At 38.4% G+C, this 22,890-nt stretch overlaps 1 protein-coding gene across 3 annotated transcripts in view; it reads right to left on the reverse strand.

Annotated features, from left to right (window-relative positions):
• Positions 1-22,890, reverse strand: part of ARAP2 (ArfGAP with RhoGAP domain, ankyrin repeat and PH domain 2) — a 172,145-nt gene that overhangs the window by 109,253 nt on the left and 40,002 nt on the right. For all 3 annotated transcript variants that reach the window (XM_040965926.1, XM_040965927.1, XM_040965924.1), the window contains exons 7-8: positions 16,418-16,487; positions 6,731-6,851 (exon numbers count right to left, since the gene is read on the reverse strand). In XM_040965926.1, the coding sequence (XP_040821860.1) occupies positions 6,731-6,851; positions 16,418-16,487 (191 nt within the window). The remainder of the gene's footprint in view (positions 1-6,730; positions 6,852-16,417; positions 16,488-22,890) is intronic.

A 22,890-nucleotide genomic window follows, 5' to 3' on the forward strand; every position in this document is an offset into this window, starting at 1 on the left:
ACATCCAGGTGACATTATAATGAATTGTGTTGTGTGTTCATCACAGACAGACCTTCCACTTATCTTGATTTATAACTGTGATCGTTAATTTCACACAAGAAATTTATGCCAAGTGAGTACTATATAAAGGTTTCATTTATTGGCTTGTGTCAATCTATATTGGCTTGAGTTCACAATATAGTTCATAACTTAGTGAATGAGGCCAGGTGTTTGTGGGTTTTCATACTATTAGCACATATCTCAGGTTCTCAAGAATTAAAGTAAAACCAGAGATTACAGCTGCTGAACATATTATAGTTTTATCTCAACACAGCATTGCTTTCAATCCTATGAGAATTATCTAGTTCCTGAAGTCCTCAATCACTAGCAGGGAGTAAATAGTCTTGAAGAAAATAGTAATAACCCAGTTTATTCTATATTGTCCATGCCAGGGAAGAAAAAGAAAGCAACAATCCAACTGCAATAAACTAAATTACAAGTGTCATTTGTATTTGGCTACCTGTACATCCTCAAACATGGGGGAATATGCTTTGCTAAATCAAAAATTCAAAACCAAATAGTGATTTTCTCGTCAATGAATGTGCTGGGCAAGTCAGCACAAAAAGTCTTAGATTTACCCTGCTCTTCACAACCAAACACTTCATCCTTTACAACAACAACAACAACAACAAAACCTACTGTGTGCCCATCTTGGACTTGACATGGGCTCAGTACTAGACTAGCCTTTCTGAAAAATGGGCTGTGACACAGTTTTACTGCAAAAAGGCATTCCAAATTTATATTTAAAAGAAGGAAGCAGAGAAGAAAAAGAAGTGTTAAAACTGCCACTTTTTGATGATGCTGGATTATGCTAGAAGTAAATAAAGACAAAATTCTCATCAAACCTCACATTAGTTCTTGAGATTTGGGGGAATGCCAGATTATATAAAGAAGTTAAAAAATAAACAGGAAGGGGACAATATTTTCTGCACTAAGTGGTTTAGCAGTTGGCATATTCATTAGTAACAAAAGATTAATCATATTAAAAATTACAACATAAGGGCTATGCAAATTTCCTAGAGCATAATTTAACAAAGTTTATCTGGGCCATTATTTATGATACGATGCATGATATGACTAAAGACCCCTCAATGTAACTCATGATTAATATTTGAAGAGGAACTATAACACTCCAGTGCCATTCTTCAAATCGACAGCCACTTGTGCATACAAATATTTACTGAATGCCCACTATGTTGCAGGATCTATTCTGATACCAGTAATGGAGCAATGAACAAGATATATGAAGCCGTTACTCTCCCAGTGTTTGTACTCTAGTGGAAGAAGGAATGCCATAAGTACTCAGCTACATAGTATATTCACAGTGGCAGGTGTAATGGGGTAATATAAAGCACAGAGGGAGGAGTATAGAGAGTGCTATTTTATATAGCATTGTAGAAAAGGCCTCATAAAAGAGGAATGGTTAAGCAGAAGTCTCAAGGACATACAAAAAATAAAGCAAGGCTGGAGGGTGTCCAGACGAGAATCCCAGAATGGCAGACTTCACATACTCAATGAACTAGAGGGCTCTGCAGTTAAAAGGTAGTGAATAAGAGAAAGCATGGAAGAAAGTAATGACAGAGAGGCCAGGGACAGACCATGGAGGGACTTTGGACATCATAAGCACTTTATTCTCAGTAAGACGGAAAGACTGTGGAGCTTTTGAAGTGTGCTAAAATGATCTGACTTTCTTGTTGAATAATAGAACTTACAACCATTCTGAAAATACAACTGTAGTCAATCAAGGGAGATGATCAAAACATTTCAGGTAGAAGGGATAGCTTTTAGGAGAGTGGAAGGTGTTGAGAATTGAGAATGAGCCTTCATACATATTGTCAAGGTCAAACTGACAAGTTCTTCTGATAGACCAGATATGAAATGTGACAGAGGGGCAGATTCAAGAAAGACCCGACATCTCCTGGCCTCTGCACTTGGGACTTACTGAGATGAGGAATAGTACATGGGAGCAAGGTTTGAAGGAAGAAAACATGAACTGGAATTTGATTACATGAAGTGTGAGACACAGTTAACCAGCCAGGTTGCGATGTCAAACAGGGAGCCAAATATGAGCATGGATATGGGAAGAGCTCAGTGGTGAATGCACATACTTGGGCCCAACGACCTAAAGTCAAAGCACTGGCAAGATCCAGAGTATCATGATGACACTAATGATGAGCAAAGCATCATGAGTGATATTGAGTCAGAGCTCAGAGCAATAGTAACTAATTCAGTCTTTGTTTAAAAAGGAATGTCAGGCTACTTTTTCCAGCGAAAGGTATTTATAAAATGATATTATTCCAATATAAGTAACTTTCCACTAAGAGAATAATATTGATTGGGAAAGATTCCAGGAAATTTCCTAATGAACATTAGGATAAATAAATAATATAATTGTTGGGGTGGGGATTTTGGATGTGTGGTGCCGAGGAGAAGACACCACCTGTTTGAATTCACATTCCGTTTTGGACAGACTGGATTAGAGCTGCAGCTCCACTTCCAATTCTAGCTTCCTGCTAACGCACACTCTGGCAGGCAGGGAGTGATGACCTAAATCTCCAGGCTCCCTATAGTCTTCATGGTATGGTAACGTTGAGTTGTAGTGTCCTGGCTTCAGCCAGAAGCAATCCTAACTTTCACTGGTAATTAAGGGGCAAACCAGAAGACATAAGATCTGTCTACATCTATTGATCTCTGTTTCTGTCTTTGTTAAATTTTTAAAGACTAAAATAAAAGATTTAAAATATCATGTGAAAACCATCCCAAAGTGTAATTGTGTGTTAGCCGTGCCAGTGATAATGAGCAATTTAGGAAAAGTGACATGAGTGGCAAGACAAAAAATGACAAAAATACTGTTGTTATATTTACGTCATTCAAAAACTTTTCATCACAAATGAAGAATTTATCTCTCTTACAATATCAAACCATTCTTGTTTCTATTCTAAATCATGATTTTGTTTTTCATCAGATCAACACAAATTGAAGAGATCTTTCCATTTGCCTAGATTGTCATTTGGTTTTTTTTTGGTTTTTTGGTTTTTTTTGTCAAAGATTATTTGGCTGTATCTGTGTGGTTTCCCTTCTGTTGCTTCTATTCTACTCCATTGATCCTTCTTTCTATCTTTGTGCCAGTACCAGTCCATTTTGATAACCACCCAGGGGAATTGAAATGCCCTCCTAGGCCAAGAACTCTTAAGTCATCCATTCCCTATTGGATCCCCCACAGGGATGGAAGAAACCCAGACCCTTCCTCACAGGATCTAATGTCATTGGAACAACAGCTGGAAGCCCTGAGCGGTCCTCAGAAACAGAACAATAAACTTCCTTCGGGACTCCAGAGGGGAACTTTCTCTGGTCCTTACTTAGTTCCAACTTTGGATCCCCAACCTCTCTTGAAATGACCATCAGGGTTGCACTGGAGCCCCGCCCCCCAAAATTAGATCAGATAGACAGACACCAATAAGGAAAGCTTAGAACCAGACAAGAAACAGCTTGGACTCACATACACCTTACTAGGTAGGACATAAAGATTAATTACTCCTCACTAAGACATTGAAGATTTCTCTGCACACCTCTCCTAAAACTGTTCTGCACCTCAACATACGCCTTGTTAGAGTTATAAGCTGGTTTGGACTAATCCTAAAATTTGCCAAGTTCAGTAAAACTTATGCTTCAATATTATAAACTGCTAAATATAAAAATGAAAATAGACACAAGACAGCTGAATAGTACCCTATAACCATTCTAAGGTCTCTAGCAGCCAGTTGTGTATAAACTAAAATTCAAAAGTCAGTGAAGTAGTCACAGGATGTGGTTAAGAACTTGCATTTTCTAACATATTGGTCACTCAATACCATGTCAATTAACTCTATAATGTTGTAAATTGTTGTTGATGTTATGTTTTGGCATTTCATTGGACGGGATGATATTCTGCCAGCTCTGCTTTCAGACCAGGGATGGTCTCCCCAAGCAACTGTTGAATTTATCTGGACAATAAGATGCTGGACTCTATGCATGGTACACACTCACAATGAAGGAATCATAACTGGATATGAACTGTACTACTGCAATAATGTGGAGGAATCCATCATGGGGGGAGAGCACGGGAAGGAGTTGGGGGAATCCCAGAGCCTATGAAACTGTGTCACAAAATGAAATTAAATTTAAAAAATAATAAATAAATATTTATATAAAAAATTGTAATTCAGCTCAAAGTTAATTAAGCCAAATTTACCTTAAGCCAGTGTCATTGCTTTCCTAATTCTAACAAAATAAAAATAACCAACTGTTTGTGTACATGGAAGGAAGACAACTTAATAAAACACATTAGTATCTTCTTGAAGCATTTCACACTAAATGTAGACACATACACACTTACACACCTGTGTACACATTTATCTTAAAACATACTAATACAGAAAAAACAATCTGTAACCAAATTAACATATTCAGTCATTCCATATGGATAGCCTCTTTTCAATGAAGCTGAATTTCCAGTTTCAAAAATTAAACCTGGGAGTTTAACAAATAAATTTCTAACAAAGTGAAATTGTTATACTAGGTTTACATAAAACAATGAGCTATATACAATAAAAAGATTTCTTGGTCCATTGTAAATATTGAACATTAAAATGTCATGGTGGGGTGATACAAACTTTAATCAATCATTAATTTGAGAGCTCCAGTCAATATGGCTAAACAGATTTCATCTAAGTTGGAAGCCTTCAGAAGGTCCTTTGATTTACAATGCAGGCCATGTGGCATATTCGAAATTCACTACCAAGGGCCCAGCCCAATGGAAACACTACCTAAAAGGTTCTGATGAGTAGGAAAGATGACCATGATGCTTAGTCCAGAAACAACACCTGTCCAGAGATGAAGAAACTCCCTGTGTTACCCAGCACAGCAGTGGACAACGTTCTGAGTTTCAGCCAATGCTTCAGGAAGGGGATTCCTCACTGAAGCAACCCCTTGGCTAAATGTTCCAGGGCAGGGATTGGCATTCTTTGTGTTAAAGACCAGAGAGTAACTAACCTGGGTCAGAGGGACCACTTTCCCTACTACAGCTGCAGATGTGGCCTCAGGCAGCCAGGGAGAGTGGCTGTGCTCTGAAAGACCAGTCCCCTCAAAGCAAGCAGCAGCCAGTCAGGTTACAGGCCACAGTATGGTGTCCTTGATTCAATACCTACAGTTTTCAACATTTTTATTTTAATTCTAGCTCTCAGGAAATATTTTTTTTAATATTATACAGATATCACTATATGAGGCAGGGCTTGAAATTCATGAAAATGGCCCATTAAGTTTTTCACCAACTATTACAAGGATCCTCATATACACAGTTGTGTTTCACAATGGAACAGTTTGTGATTGTGATAACTTCGCCGTTTCAAAGTGTATGGTTTTGCAGGTTTCTTTTGTTACACCACCATGTTTATCTCACAAATGACTAATAATCCACACTTCGAGAACATCAGCTTTAGAATACAGGGTAAATAGGACACTATCTTTTTATAAGCAAAGATGGAAATTTCCTCATAATCTCTAACACCTACTAAATTCTATTTGTCATGGACTGACCTATGTTCTAAGTAATGTAACAGTTTACAAAGAGATGTTGTTTCCCCATAGTAATCAACATCATAGCAACTTCCAACCAGTGGTAAACCCCATTCTCTGCAAAATGCAATGCTGTAATTTTAACGTATCTGATAAGACTACCCTGAACATTAAAACCTTGGCAGTGTCTAGATAGAACAAACTAAGCAAGTTTTCAATCATTGTTATTCTGATAATTAAGCACCAATAAATCCTTTTGAAATTGAACTCAAGGGGCCAGTGTCATGACAGGGAGTGTTAAGCCATGGGCTACAGCTCTGGCATCCCATGTGGGAGCATCAGTTCCAGCCCCAGCTGTTCTGCTTTTTTTTTCCACTTGCTGCCTACGCAACTGGAAGGCAGTGTAAGAAGGCCCATGTGCTTCGAGACCACAGGTAAATCCAGGACCCCGGCTTTGCACTCCTAGCACAGCTATGTGACCATTTGCTGAGGGAGGTAGTAAAACAAAAAATCCTCTCCCTGTCCCTTTCTGTCACTTCTCTTTTTCTCTGCCCCTCCTTCAAACACAATCAATACGTTTTTCAAGAATTAGCAATACAGTTATATTATAATAACATCCATTTTTAAAATAAAATCCAATTCTTTGATTAATGAGAGATTACCTCACCTAATGTATTTAAACTAGGGAAGCTCATAGTGAAGATTCATCATGATAGTCAAGCAAAACAGTGAACTGTTAATGTCCCTGGCTCCTCCATCCCTCACCAAACAAAAATCAGAAAGGACCCCTCTGTACAACTTTAGCCTCAATACAAAAACACTTGCATGCTGACATCAACTTTTACCATTAAGTGACCTAGAGAAAACACAGCAGAAAAGAATTCAGGAAATAAAAAAGGTATTTCAAATATCTACAATTACTCTGCCTGAGCATTCAGCTAAAATCTGACACAAACTTTCACAAAGCCGTTTAATCATTAGGAATAAGTCTGCATATATAACAACTATTTTGCACATCAAAATAGAATCTCAAAGATAACACACTGAAGTGCTTCTTAACATATCTAGTTTAACTAGTTAATTTACCTTGTCAGAAATTAACAACCATGGGTACATTTGTAAGAAGAAATGTTTTTACCTTCTTTTTCTACTCTGAAGACAAAAGTTCTCTGTGTTGTAACAACTTCAAATTTGTTGTCACCTTGAACTCGTACTGTTGATACGGCAGACAGGGGAATTATTCCCTTTGAATACATCTCCTGGGTGGTTACCAAAAAAAACATAAAGACAACACATTAAAATGAAATTATTTGCTCTTATCAAAAGTGGTACAGTACTTAAAACAGCTTCTGCTTTCCAATTTCATTTCAAATTTAAAGCTATATACAAATACTATGTATTTTATAACATTGCTTTAGCTCAAAGAAAGAATTATCAAATGCTCCCTTTCTTTTAATGATATGTTTGTCTTCATCTGCAATTAAATAGGAAAGAATTAAACACAGACCATCCCACTACACCAGCCAAACAGACTTCCAAAAACCAGCAGCATGTTCTTTACAAACTGCAACAAACCCTTTAAGATAATCTGCTCAAAATGATTTGACGGTGTCTGCAGGCATCTGCTGGCCGCAGCAGGTACTGTAACTGAATCATTTCTAACACAACTGCTACTCATACACGGCAGACGGAACCATGCCTAAGCAGCCTGCTGGATCCTGAGTTAATCATACCACTCAGATCTCAGGCAGGGAGGATCTTCATCTCAGTCACACTCTATCGCTTTACTTGTTGTATCTCACAGCTTAAAAAGACAAAAACAATCCAACAGGGATCGGCTTGCTGCCAATTAGTGCACAGACAATTTTACTCAAGATGGCATTTTAAAGACTTCAATCGTTTTTTCAGTTCACATTTTCTCGGCCTTAACAAATCACTGACTATGATCAGCACGTAATCTTAACCACTTATTTAAACCTTAATATTTACGGAGTCTTGTATTGAAAAGAAAATTTAAGGTCCTTGCACATCCTAATATGATTAATCTTTTGTTACTAATGAATATGCCAACTGCTAAACCACTTAGTGCAGAAAATATTGTCCCCTTCCTGTTTATTTTTTAACTTCTTTATATAATCTGGCATTCCCCCAAATCTCAAGAACTAATGTGAGGTTTGATGAGAATTTTGTCTTTATTTACTTCTAGCATAATCCAGCATCATCAAAAAGTGGCAGTTTTAACACTTCTTTTTCTTCTCTGCTTCCTTCTTTTAAATATAAATTTGGAATGCCGTTTTTGGAGTAAAACTGTGTCACAGCCCATTTTTCAGAAAGGCTAGTCTAGTACTGAGCCCATGTCAAGTCCAAGATGGGCACACAGTAGGTTTTGTTGTTGTTGTTGTTGTTGTAAAGGATGAAGTGTTTGGTTGTGAAGAGCAGGGTAAATCTAAGACTTTTTGTGCTGACTTGCCCAGCACATTCATTGAAGAGAAAATCACTATTTGGTTTTGAGTTTCTGATTTAGCAAAGCATGTTCAACATGATATTAAAATAACAGCACAACATTAAAGATCTTGAAAGTGAGACTATAGAGACATCCTTAAGGAACATCCTCTTTTCTTCTGTTCCAAGTATACCAACAGTCAGTAGCACAATGTAACACACCTGACATACAGATCCGAGTCCTCACTCTTCTATAAACTCTTGCCTCAGTAGATAGTTTTGGTAGTCGTCGTCTACATGGCACTCTATTAGATGGAAGTCCCTCCTCAGACAGTTGAAGGGAGAGAGGATCCACCATGTCTTTCTGGTATTCCTAATTCTCCAACATTTTTGTCTCTTTCACCGGTTCTACTAATAATCTCCAATCTATGCATTAATGTACCCACAAAACCCCTAACCATTCTTCAATGCTACCTTTTTTTTTTCATTCTTTTATTATTATTTTATGATACAGTTCCATAGCCTCTGGAATTTCCCTTACCCCTCCCATGCCAATCCCTTTTCTGCCCCCACTGATTTTCTCTATATTATCACAATACTACAGTCCTTCAAAAACAGTCAGAAGTCCATCATTCTGCTGTCTAACGTGTATCTTGATATTGTAGGCATTAATAATGGTAGAGAGTGCAGCATCTTACTGTCAAGATACATTCAACAGTTTCAAATGAAGTCCAACTTTGATTTGGAAGCAGAGATGCATATTGCAAAGTATCCTCATTTCTGGAAATGACAACCTCTATTATACAGCTACTCCATAGCCCCTTAAATAAAAAAGCCACAAAACAAAATCAACAACATTGACAATTTAAACATAAAGTTAAATAGCATGCAAGTGAATGGATTGACCAAAGTGCTGCTGAAGATAAAAAAAAATACTATGGAAATTAATGACAGAAGAAAAAATTTGAATAAATTAAAATAAAAACAAAAACATCAAAACCCATAAGCAAAAAATAGCATTATAAGGGACATTTACAACAACAGGTGATTAAAAAAAAAAAAGTATCTTAAAGACAGATACACAGAGAGAAGGAAATAGAGAAAGAGTTTCCATCCACTGGTTCATTCCCCAAGTGGCTGCAATGGCCAGAGCTGAGCCAATCTGAAACCAGGAGCTTCTTCCAGGTCTCCCACACTAGTTCAGTGTCTCTACACTTTGCACTATCCTCCTCCACTGCTTTCCCAGGCCACAAGCAAGCAGCTGGATGGGAAGTGGGGTAGCTGGGTTATGATCACCCATAGGAGATGCTGGCACATTCAAAGGGAGGATTTAAGCACTAGGCTATTGCACAGGGCCAACAAGAGTTGCTTACAAAAAAAAATTGAAATATTTCAAATAAATTATCTAATAATACATCTCCAGGACTTATTAAAGGAAAAATGTACAGGAAAAAAATGATTTTAAAAAATCACAGCAAAAATAAACAGAATTGAAACTAAAAAACTACACATTGCAACAAGAATGATTTTTAAGAAGATGAAGACAACAAACTTTTAGCCAGACTGGCAAAGAAAAGCAGGAGAGAAAAACCAAGTAAAATTAGAGATGAAAGATAAAGCATCCTCATTAACTAGTAAGGTGATCTCTTCTTGCTGAATGGATCCTTTAATCATTACATGGTGTCCTTCTTCATCTCTTTTAATATCTTTCACATCAAAGTCTGTATTATCTGATGTAAGAATGGCTACAGCACCTTTTTTTTTTTTTCCCATTAACCTGGAATAGCTTCTTTCATCCTTTCACTTTAAGTTTCCTCAAATCTTTGTTGGTGTGATATGTGTCCTGTAGGCAACAGACAGCATGCTAATCTATGACACTAGATTGCTGAGTTTAAGTCGCTTACATCCAGGGTTAATATCAACAGGTAGTAACTTGGTCCTGTCATTTTAGCAATGGGTTGTTTGTTTCATCTTCTGTCAATTTAATGGGGCATTTTCCACATTTCTCATCGGTTTTGGTAGCTGTTATTCCTTTTCTCTGTCTAGAGAACATCTTTAGGCATCATTTATAGGGCAGGTATTAAAGAGGCAAATTTTTTGAGCTTTTCTTTACTGTGGAAAAATTGTCTTTCATTTTCAAAAACAAAGGAAAGCTTTACTGGGTAAGTTATTCTGGGCTGATAATCTTTTTTTTTTTTCCTTTTAGAATCTGGAATATGTCACTTCATTCTCTTCTGGCCTGCAGAGTTTCCACTGAGAGATGAGCAGTGAGTCTAACTGGGGTTCTTGTATATGTTAGTTGATTTTTTTCAAATGCATATTTAAGGATCTTTGCCTTTTACTCAGCTAAAGAGAGCTTGATTATCATGTGTAATGGCAAAGATCACTTTTGCCAACACTATTGGGAGTTCTGTGCCCCTCCTGTACTTTGTTTACCAATGCTTTCTTCAAAATTAGGGAAGTTCTCCTTTATTTCATTATATATCCTATATTTCAAATGAATACATTGTTAAACCCAACTTCTTTTTCTGGGCCTTCATAATTTCTTTTTATTTTTTAAGTGATTTGTTTGGTTTTTTTTAAAGATTTATTTATTTATTGGAAAGTCAGATATACAGAGAGGAGGAGAGACAGACAGGAAGATCTTCCGTCCGATGATTCACTCCCCAAGTGAGCGTAACGGCCGATGCTATGCCGATCCCAAGCCAGGATCCAGGAACTTCTTCTGGGTCTCCCACATGGGTGCAGGGTCCCAAAGCTTTGGTCTGTCCTCAACTGCTTTCCCAGGTCACAAGCAGGGAGCTGGATGGGAAGTGGAGCGAAATGGAGCTGCCGGGATTAGAACTGGCGCACATATGGGATCCCGGCGTGTTCAAGGCGAGGACTTTAGCCATTAAGCCATGCCACCGGGCCCGGCCTTCTTAATTTCTAATGTATCAGCTTTTATTTGATCCACTGCTGTTTCGTGTATATTATTTAAATTGCTCCAACACCTGTATGTGCCCCTCATTATTGATAAAAAGCTTTGAAATAAGTTTTTAACTTCCTTATCTCTCCTTGCTTGATGTCTTCCTCAGTTAATTTTTGCTCCTTTTTGGGAAAAGCATCAATAATAGTCATTGTGCCACTCTTTTTTTTCCTCCTGGTCATTGTTATCTTGGTTAGCAGAGTCCTCTCCTTGGGGCAGGTTTCTAAGCTATACTGCCTATTTCTACATGTAGATTTTACTGATTGAGTTCAGTATCAGTTCTTCATTTGCAGTCACTTATGCCACTCTCCCTAGCAAGCTTTAGTCCTGGGCTCTTGTGCTAGGCTGCTAGCATAGTCTCCATAGTCCCAGCTCCTGACTCACTGCTTTCTCCTCCCTGTGACCCTGTGCTATGTCTGCACTATTGCCTGAACTCCCTTTCTCCCACTCCCAGGTCAAGCAGAGCCAGGGATTGGGGAAATGCCAGCTCTCCTAAATCACTGGGTTTTCAGTGGTGCTGGTCTTGCTGGAGCCTGCTGGCCATTAAGTCTGAAGGCCATCCAGACCTATCTTGGGTGGAACTCGTAGGATGCCAATTCAGTATTATTTACCCTGTGAGACTAGAGCAATGCATTGGGCCAGAAATAAATTTTCTCCTGGCTTAGCACCTGTGCAGCTCACTATTGTTCCTCCAGCCGCTCTGCAGCCTTTACTTCGGGTGTACAAAACAGTGCCCAATGTGGAACTGGTCGGGGGGCTGAGAGGGAGGGGTAAGTGTCTGAAATGTGAAATCTCCCTGTTGTTGCACCCCTGCTTGGGCTCTGCCACTCTGCTTCTGTTCATGATAGAATTAAGCAAATCAGCAAGACAGGCAATTCTATGCCTGTTTTCAACTCCTTGCCAACCACTGACCACCCAATTACTAAGGTATCTGATCACTGCAATATCACTCTGCTGTCTCTGCTGCTTGCCCGTGTTCACAGGTCTCCAGGTGACCCTCTGCCATCAGCCTGTCCTCTCCTATTTGCTGGGACTGCAACCTCTCTACTTTACCCTGGCTATGATTCTCCATCTGTTTAAACATGTTCTTACTCTATTCTGCCATCTTATTTCTCCCACCAATGCTATCTTAAACATCCAGAAGGCCTAAAGGCTTTCAGATGTCCTTTCATGTAGCCAAAAGTGAATGTGATATTTTAAGTATGATTTTAAAAGAATTACTGAGTACCCTATAAAAATGGAAAAGGATGTTAAGAAACAAAAACTTTAATAAACTTTTTCTTCTGGTTTACATTATTCTTGTCTTATCTCCTCTTTACCAAATCCTTTTCTCATTAGTTCCAACTACCAATTTTGTCAAGAACAAATAAAATCTCTACTTTCCTTCCTTCCTTCTCTATCCATTTTTCTCATTGCCACTCCCATACTTCAAGGTATCATTGGTATATGAAATCAGCAACTAAATACCTCAAATCATGGAACTAAAAATTTCCTTCTACACAAGGCCATTAAAATCTCTCTCTTCTAGACAAAAAATAGGACAAATGGCCTGCCAAGTGTTCATGGTTTGCCTTCCATGACTTAGTCTCTCACACATCTGCAATGTCCACTTACTGGCTACTTCCTGCCACCACTGATTCTGAACTCTAATTACAGCGGCCTTCCTGAGGTTCCCTGACCACACATCTGTCCAAGCCAACATGTCTGCTTGCACTGCTTGCTCTGCAGAAAAAGTTCTTCACACACACCCATCATCACTTGTTACTGCCTCCTCTTACTTCGCCACCAACATGCCCTCCCAACCAAAGCATTAGGAACCAGCGTCTTCTCTTTGGCCCTCTTCCTGAACAGTTGAGCAACTCCACATTAAGCTCACTGCAATCTGCACATTTCCTTTAGAGCAATTACTGATTGCAATTTAAGGAGTAACTTTATTTATGTCTGCATGATTATTTGATCCATATTATCCCCCCCAAACAGACTACGGATGATTTATCTGTTTCCATTAGCATTTTCATAAAACTGGTTCACCACAAATATTTTCTGAATGAGTGAATCCCATGCCCAATCAATCACAATCAAACCAAATCCTGATGGGACACTTTTAATATTTTGGAATTTTTTTTATTACTTCCACTGCCAGTATATAGGTCTGCACCCTGGGAAATCAAGCTTCTGCCTTATGTAACACTCTCCTGATTCCTCAACTTTCAGCCTCTTTTGCTTCTAACTTTCCTATATATAGTTGTTTAGATTGCATAACACTGGAGAAAAATGTAAGCATTCATTGAGGTAGATCCTAAATTTGCCCAGGACCTTGATGGATACAAATGGTCAGAAGCGGGTAAGAGGAAAGATCATGGAGGAGAAAATTACGAGGAAAGAGTTGTTCCAGTCCCCTGCCAAACCAACCTGTACACAGCCAGACACAATTACAAAAAAAAAAAAAATTACAAATATATGACATAAATGGTATAACAAAAGAAGCTCCATGAATGCATGAAGGATAAAAGGGTAACATGAGCCAAAACTAAACCACTAAGTCCTTTAGAAATCGAGAAGACAAAGAGAACCTCACTCAACTGTCAGGGAATACAACAGGAGAAAGGAAAGTCAGAGCGTTTTTAGGACAAGGTCAGAGCCTCTCTGTTAAAGGTCGAGATTGTCTATGGTAGCTGAGATAAAATGGTAGAAAATTTAGAATATTGAAACTCATTTATAGTTTCTTCCTTCAGCCATTTGTTTCCAAATTCAGTCTTCAGAAAAAAAAAAATTATTTGGGGCCTGCAATATTTGGCTCAATAGGCTAACCCACCACCCTGTGGCACCGGCACCCCACTTAGGCATAGCTCATGTCCTGGCTCCTCCACTTCTGATTCAGCTCTCTGCATGTTGCCTAGGAGGGCAACACTGAATTACCAGAAATTATCTCTCCACTAATAAGGATGCCACTACCAACAGAGATGCACTCGTGGTACAGAAACCACTTTCACTCCTGAATGGTCTGTTTCCTACCTTCACTTAAAAAGCACAGGGACTGAAAACAACCAGTTGTCAGATTCCATCACTTACACTGGACTCAGCCAAAGCCAACACATGCTGTCTCCACATTGAAACACACTGGCAAACCAGACCCATTAGCTACAAGGCAAGGGCAGCTTTTAAAAAAGATGCATCTCAGCACCTTAGAAACCTCCAATGAAGGTGGATCTGATGCTTTATCTGGACCTTCAAAGCTCTCGGCAGCCCAGCAGGCAGAGTGTGCTTGGCTGCAGGATACACTACTTCCCATCTGAAAGCACACACTTTGCTAACCTGCAATACTGAAGCGGTAATCTATGAAAGGAAGTCTCAATCTCTATTCGGGTCACAAATGTCACCATTATTAGGCCCTGACAATCTCTACATAATGAAGACTAAGGGTAGACCATAAGTTATGAAGTAAAACAACTGGCTAAGTCTTAAAATGAGTATGGTAAAACAACAACAACAACAACAAAAATCATTGGGAAAAAAATCACCTGATTTAACTGAACTAAACAGAAGGAATATTTCTTAGTTCCAACACTTAATTAGGGAGATGTTCAAAAACAGACAAGTTGAAAGTAGCACAATGAACAACCCAAAACTTCAATCTACAGTAAACGAATTCCATCTTCAGAATTTGCTTTATCTAACTCTGCAGGCGTTCAAGTTTGTGTATCTGCAGAGATCAACACAGCAAGCAGGAATATTTGAAAACCATTTGCATGTGGCACCACATCCTTAAATATTCCAGACTACATCTCTGGAGAATGAAGACATTCTCACACCAACTCAGACACGCTGAGGACTACCTCATTCCATTAAGATGCCATTTGCCAAAGAATACACAATACGGACTTCAAAAATTCACACACACACAAAAAAAGCTTTACTAAAAGAATAAGCTTTTTGATACAAAGAAAAGTGTTCTCTTTAAAATATATGAAATACACTGCAATCCAAAGAACTACACCTGGCTTTTAATTTTAAAATATCTGCCACTGAAATATTTAATTCCATTTTCCATGAACTTTCTGAAACACACAATGCATAGATACATTTATTTTCATTTGAAAGGCAGACTTTAAAGACAGAAAAGGAGATACAGAGAGAAGTCTTCCATCCAATGAAGATCACAGCAGAAGGAGCTGAGCTGCTCTAAAGCCATGAGTCAGGAACTTCTTCCAGGACTCTCACATTGAGGGTGGCAGGGCCCAAGGACTTGTGCTATGGTCTGCTGGTTCCCCATGTCATAAGCAGAGAGCTGGATTGGAAATATCCACTGGGACACAAATCAGCACCCATATAGGATGTTGGTGCCACACATATAGGAATAAGCTGCAACACTAGCACAGAGCCCCCAACAGTCAATATTTTCAATGAGCTCTAACTCCAAAAACAGCCTACTTAGTCTCTTATGAGTCTCTTTCTCATCTAGTCTACAATTAGAAAAAAAAAATTTGTGCAGTCAAATTTGCAATGAGGGTTTCAAAAGTTCTTTGAGAAAAATGAAATGAAAAAATAATTAGCCACAAAAATTTTGAAATCTGTGAAGAGCTTTTATTTTTCATGAATTTCATGAAGTCTTCATGTATACGCATTTCAAAGTGTTTCACATCAAAATAAACAGCTTATGTTTATCTTAAAGACAGAGTGAGAGGAAAGAAAGAAGGAAAGCTTGATCTTCCATCTCTGGTTCACTCGCTGAATGCCTACAACAACCAAGATTGGGCTGGGCTGAAGCCAGCAGACAGGGACTCCATTTGGGCCACCCTTTGGAGAGCATGGATGGCAGCATGTGGGCTGCCAGTCGCTGCCTTCCCTGGTGCAGGCTTAATGTGTTGCTCTTCAATATCTGTCTCAGGGAATATCTTCTAATTAACTTCCTATAAACCAAAGTGCTCTTTTACACGGGCTGCACTTCCCCTCTGGGACCCTCACTGTCCTCCTTGATAATAACCACTTTGTCCCTGCTTCCCCTTTTCTTCAAGTCCCAGAACATATGAGATCTCAAGCAAGCCCCACCCACTCCTGGAATACAAACGCTATCTCCTCACTGTGCACTTTTCCCCTTACAGAATCGTTTGTAAACCCTCCTCGCCACTGTTTATGAGGATGGCAATTTCTTATTCATCCCTATCTTGTTCACAACAGTTGCTAGAGTTTACAGGAGATCCTCTACAAATAATTGTAACCCTGTGAGCTAAAAAAAAAAATCTCAATTTTATGCCTCAGGAAAAACTTAAATTATGAAAGAGCATTTTATTACATTCGAATTCTTTTCATGTTGATAATCCAACTCCTGTTCTTGAAAAATCAAACTGCTGGTTCAGTACTGAAGTACATTTGGCTTGCAGAAAGCAATCTTTGAACACTGTAAAATGCACTTACCCTTTCATTGTTGTAGTAAGAAATGCTAAGGCCATCAAATTTCACCCATCTCTTCTGAAACATGCGTTTTCTGTAAAACATGATGAAATTATTTTACACTTAAGTACCACAGACTGGGATTTCAAATGCATTTGTAATATAGTCATGTTGAAAGCATTCCTATTTGATTAAATAACACAAACAACAATGGCTTATGTTAAAACAGTTTTTGCAATGGTAGACAGGAAAAAAAGATACGCATAATGACACTATCTAGTCAACTGACAATTGTAGTTTAAAAACCAAAACTGTCAACCATGTAGGCATACCAAGGATAAGGTAAGACAAACTGTTACGTACACTGCACAATGAATCCATTTCCATTAATGAAAGTAATATATTTACATAGACATCCCTTTCTCATTAAGCTTATACATTTAATTTTAAAAAAAAAAATTTTCCTTTGGGCCATGAATAATGTTAGGATAAAATTACAAGGCTTTGTCAATTGGATTATGTAGGCAGTTATTTAATTTTAATTAAATGAGCAGAAAAGCCTTCAAATCTAGACAATCATTTCTGATCAATCAAAATTCAATCTAACATTAACATTTTTGAAAGAATAACATAAAAGGCAATTGCAATTTAAAATGGTTACAATATGAAAACTGAAGGCGTAGTAATATCACGATGAGTTTCACGCATAGGCTCAAAGACACTATCACTCAGACTGTATTTGGAAGCATGCAGAACCACTTCTGCTTGGGGTTGTTTTTTATTTTCTTTTCCTTCCCAGAGATCGGAAAATCCTGCAGTTTGAATATCCTATTTTCTATATGGCTCCCACTTCAAACAGATGCTATCTAAAAATGTTTAGCCCTTAACACAGATAATATAGCGGAAAACACTTCCTGTTTAACTTAAAAATACCATTTCTAGACCAATAGGTAAACATCAACCATGTTTACCCTCTTTTTTGCACGTCCCTAACACATTTCAAGAATTGGTATAATTTCCTGTGACTTTCAGAAGATTTCAAGAAAGAAAAAAAAAAAAAGAACTTCTGGAAAAGTGGAAAAGCAGCGAGCTTGTCTCACAGCCTCTTCCGCCAACATAACACAGCTGTTACTCAAGGGAGATACACCAAGTCTCCCACATGAATCATTAGCAAAGTTATTCTGCTGAAGATAAAATTAAACCAAATCTTGAAAAAGGGAGAAAACTTTCACAGCTCACCAGTGCAAACACCATTTTCACAGGTAAACTCTGAAGTAGTAGTTACAAAGCAATAACAACATGTAAGGACAGGAATATCAATAAATGTAACTGCCTGCCTGCCCTTCTTCCATATTGGTCTTTCATCTTTCCTCATCTTTTTAACTTCTCATTTCCTGCCTGCACTGTGTTCTCTTCCAACAGCTTTACAGATCTGTTTTTTCACTTCTTTTGGTAGTCCAAAGAGTTCTTCAAATTCTCAACATTCAAAGTTGAAAGGCAGGGCTAATGTGGCACAGTGAGTTAAGCTGTCAACCATGGGAACACTACCAATGCCACCTGAGAGTTAATTCAAGTCCCAGCTACTCCACTCCTGATCCAGCTCCCTGATAATGTGCCTAGCAAAGCAGCCAAAGTTGGCACAAGAGCCTGGCTCCCTGGAAATCCAGGCTGCTGGATTTGGCTTCAGCCTGGCCCAGCCCTGTCCCTTACAGTCAGCTTGGGGGTGAACTAGTGGATGCAAGATGTCTTTCTATTTCTCCATCTCCCTACACCCTTTCCATAACTCTGCCACTCACATAAATAAGTCTTTGTTTTTTAAGTTTAAAGGTAAGAAAATATTAAGTAGAACACTAATTATACACTGAATAAATTTAGCACTTAGCATTCATTTCTTATTTATCTTTGTTACATTTACACATGGACAAATATACATCTGTCCACACAACCCTGAGCGAAACTGGTTAACTGCAAACCTGGATTTTCTTTGTGCCTTCACCCTACCTGTATTTTGAATGGTGGTCAGCTAAGGGATTAGCAGCACAATCTTAATCCAATCCAAGTTAGATCATAAAGCTCTTCTTTCTCAAAGCCCCCTCTACTTTTACTCATAGGGAAATAAATGACTTGACAGAGTCTCCAAATGTATATGACTGTTTTGTTTCCTCTCTTTCTATCTTCAACCAGCCCTTACATTCACAAACTCCTAGAATGTTCCCTTCTCTACCATATCATTTGATTGGTAACTAGCAGAAAAACAAATACAGCACCAAGAAAGAATATGCTGAGCAGATTAAGCACCCAGGCAGGGAGAAAAAAAAAAAACCTCAAACAACCAGCACTGATATTATCAGATGCTCTTCAAAGAAGGTTGAACAGAGGCAGGAAATCTTCTAAAAATTCAGAATTAGGGCCTAGTAGTGCAAGATCTTAGTGGCTAAATATTTGCCCTGCATGTATTGGAATCCCATATAGGCACCAGTTCATGTCCCAGCTGCTCCTCTTCCCCTGTAGCTCCCTGTTTGTGTACTGGGAAAGCAGTGGAGGACAGTCCAAAGCCTTGGGATCCTGCACCCATGTGGGAGACCTGGAAGAAGTTCCTGGCTCCTAGCTTTGGCTTAGGATCGGCTGAGGTCAAGCCACTGTGGCCACTTGAGAAGCGAACCACTGGACAGAAGATCTTTCTCTCTGTCCCTCCTTTCTATAAATTTGACTTTCCAATTGAAACAAATAAGTCTTTAAAAAAATTGCTGCCTTACAGATTACACAGTGGCATCATTTTTTCCAAATGATTTTTGTGTTTCCTTTTTGTTGCCCATGTGTTGGATACTCAGTGGCACATTTTTTCATGGTGCTATAATTTGTTGTTGTGGTAGTGGCTGTTGTTCTAACTCATACCAGTTGTTGACCTTGCTTCATGGCTTCTCATTTATGGAAACGTATAGTGATGCAGTACTGGGCTCTACCATATCCAGATGTGGGAGTATAATGCAACATGCATCCCTGCCTCCAGACAAAAGATTGATCCCAATGAAACTGTTGGAAATGTGTACACAATGGGATGCTGGAGTGTCTGATATTGTCTGTACCAACAATGTCAGGATATACTTCAATAAGAGACTGATGGAATTATGATTCCTTACGCAGGTCTATACCATTGTAGCAAGATGGGGAAAATCTGTCAGAGGGTGGGGGCTTGAGGGGGTGGAATTCCAGTCTATACGAAATTGTACCACATAATTTAAAAAATCAAAATAAAAATATCAAGAAAAAAATAAATTTAAAAAAAACCCTCAGAATTAAATTCAACATTTCAAATCCTGCCAAGGGTCCAACTGAAACTACTTTAACATATCTTACTTGAAATTGTTTAATCACAATCAATTGGATTTATGAAGCTTTCTCAAAATCCCATCACAACCTGGATAATTTGCAAAAGGAGAGACATCATCCAGGCACTAAACAGTGACAACCACAAGAAAATAGGGAGAGGAGAAGATGTTAAATAGCTTAGTATCTGTAAGGATTACAGAGCAAGTACACCACCATCTGACTCCATATACATTCCCACTCAGACTGTGATACAGTAAAATACATACTCTTAAGATATTTTTCTACCACTTTAACTTCTCAACTCCCAGATGAATATTTTCACCTATTTCAAACTCAACTTTTAAAAAAACGAATATTGCATTACTGTAATAATACAGAGGGAGAGGTAAGCATGACAAAACTCAGCCAAAAAGAAATGGAAGTGAAAGCAACATGGTAAGTGAAAGTACATCTTCTCTGCAGGAAGCGAGTGTTGTTTTGCAATCTATCATTCAGACTATGCTCTCAGTCACAGCCAGCCTGTGTGTGGGCAAGTGACCTGACACACACTGGCTGCCTCTTTTCTCTATGCCTTTTTTCAAATTCATGACAATTCCAACTGCTTAGAATGCTCTCCCTCTGTGCCCTGGATATGAGCTGCTTCTTTTTCATTTAAAAAACTTAGTTTATTTTTATCTGAAAGGTAAAGTGCAGAAAGAAAGGAAGACAGAAAGCATTCTTCCATCCACTAGTCCACTGGTTCATCTGGGGACCATACAGTGGTACCTAATGGCCTCAACAGCTAGAATTAAGCCAATCAGAAGCCAAGAATCAGGAGCTTCTCCCGGGTCTCCCACATGCATTCAGGAGAATAAGGACCTGAGCCATTCTCTGCTCCTTGCTCAGACCATAAACAGGGAGCTGAAATCAGAAATAGAGCAGTCAGAACACAAACTAGTGCCAATTAGGATGCCAATGTCTCAAGTGGAGAATCAGCCCAAAACACTACAGCACTGGCCTCAAGGTGTTGCTTCCTATTTAGAACGTCTACTTAAAAGTCATTCCCAGCAACCAGTCATTTCTGACTAACACACAGCTTGTTTAGCTCCTTTATTTTTAAGATTTATTTGTTTTTATTGGAAAGGCAGATCCACAGAAAAGGAGAGTCAGAAAGAGCATCCATCTTTTTGTTCACTCCCCAAGTGGCCTCAATGGCCAGAGCTGAACTGATCTGACGCCAAGAGCTTCTTCTGGGTTTCCCATGCGGATGCAGGCTCCCAAGGCATTGGATCATCCTCCATTGCTTTCCCAGCCATAAGCAGGAGTTGGATGGGAAGTGGAGCAGCCAAGACATGAACTGACACCCGCACGGGATCCTGGCACTTGCAAGTGAGGATTTTGCCACTGAGCCATTGAGCCAGGCTCACTCCTTTATTTCTTGCTCCATATCTTTACTTATTGAAATTTACCAAAATCTTTAATTATATATTTTTGCTATTTCATCATTCAACACTAGATGTTAATCTTTGTGTACAGAAACCATCTGCTTTGTTCATCAAAGTAAAACCAGTGACTAAAATAGCTGCTTACCAAATCAAATGTGCTTAATAAATATTTAGTACAGGGAGCAAGCATTCAGCCTATTGGATAAGATGCCTGGATCCCCACATCAGAGTGCTTGGGTTCTATTCCAGGCTCCAACTCCTGACTCCAGGCTCCTGCTAAAAGCAACCTGGAAGGCTTCAGTGATAACTCAAGCAATGGATTCGGTCTTCTCACCCATGCAGCAGACCTGGATGAGTTTCTGATTCCTAGCTTTCATGCCAGCCCTGCCCTGGACTTTGTATGCACCCGGAGACTGAGTCACAGATGACAGCCTGTTCTGTGGTCTATCTCACTTCTTCTTTCTCTCTGGATCTAAGCAAACAAATACAGTCATAATTTAAAATAAATTTTGTAAGCTTATATACACACTGAAAAACAAATATTCAAAAGTATTTTATAAACACAGATAAACTGAAATACTAGCTAGTCTTATTTTTGTATTATTTTTATTTATTCAAATACTAAAGATGAAGGTTTTTTTACACGACAAAATAAAAGCTGTGTAAGTTTATCTTGTTGTTCAAGAAGGAAATCTCTAACATGCTTGAAAACTCACCATACTTTTCTACCTAATTTATGAATGCATTATATAACGAAACATAAATATTTTACAAACGTTTCAGATCCTGGTATCCACCATTATAGAAACCATCTGTTGCTGAGTTGAGTATTAGCAAATCAGATTTCACATCTAAGTGATGCTGGTCAAAGCGGTAGAAGTTCACTTATAAAAAGAACGTTCAACATAGTATATCGCAACCTAGGTATCCTCCTTCCAGGCGGTAACTAGGCTAATTAGCATGGTTGTAGAAATCATTTCATAGTGTCAAATCATCATAACCACACATTTTAGAAATACATCTAAGTCTTTGACATTCCTACTCCAATTAATCTAGGCAATAAGAACAATAAACTACATAATTCTTTACATTTTATACTCTCCTATATAAAATGCAAAATAATCTAAGATGTTTTGAGAAGTAAATTAATTTACATTAGAACCATCTACCTTTCTAATTAAGTAAGCTAACATCTACCTATTTTCTTGATGTGAATGCCAATACTGGATTTTAAAATCTGGTTCATTAAAGATAAGAACACACACTTAGATCACTTTTAACAATATTACCACTTTTTCAAGTTGATGGAAACTTGCATTTCATATTGGTAAACCCTACAATTTCATCAAAACTTCACCTTGAAAAAAAAAAAGGAGCATTGGGGCCCAGCGCAATAGCCTAGTGAGTTTCCACTAAAAATGAATTTTTAAAAAAAGGAGCTTAAGGACTGTGTTTCTAAATGCTAATTTTAAGTTAATACCGATGTTACATTTTTAACTACTATCTTTTCTATTAACAAATTTAATCGTATTCATCTCATGCATTTATAAAAGTCTGTTAAATACTTGGCAACTAATTCCATTGGAATTATGTTCAATTAATACGCATATTCCTAGAGCAAGCTAAAACACACTACATGCTTTCTGAGAGACAGCACTGCGGCACGCCGAGATGGGCTATAAGCAAAGGATGTCTGCATTCCACATCAGAGTGCTTGGAACTGAATTCCCACATCAACTTCCT

Source organism: Ochotona curzoniae, unplaced genomic scaffold (genome assembly GCF_017591425.1).
Source record: "Ochotona curzoniae isolate NIBS_2020 unplaced genomic scaffold, NIBS_Ocur_1.0 scaffold_4505, whole genome shotgun sequence".
NCBI lineage: Eukaryota > Metazoa > Chordata > Mammalia > Lagomorpha > Ochotonidae > Ochotona > Ochotona curzoniae.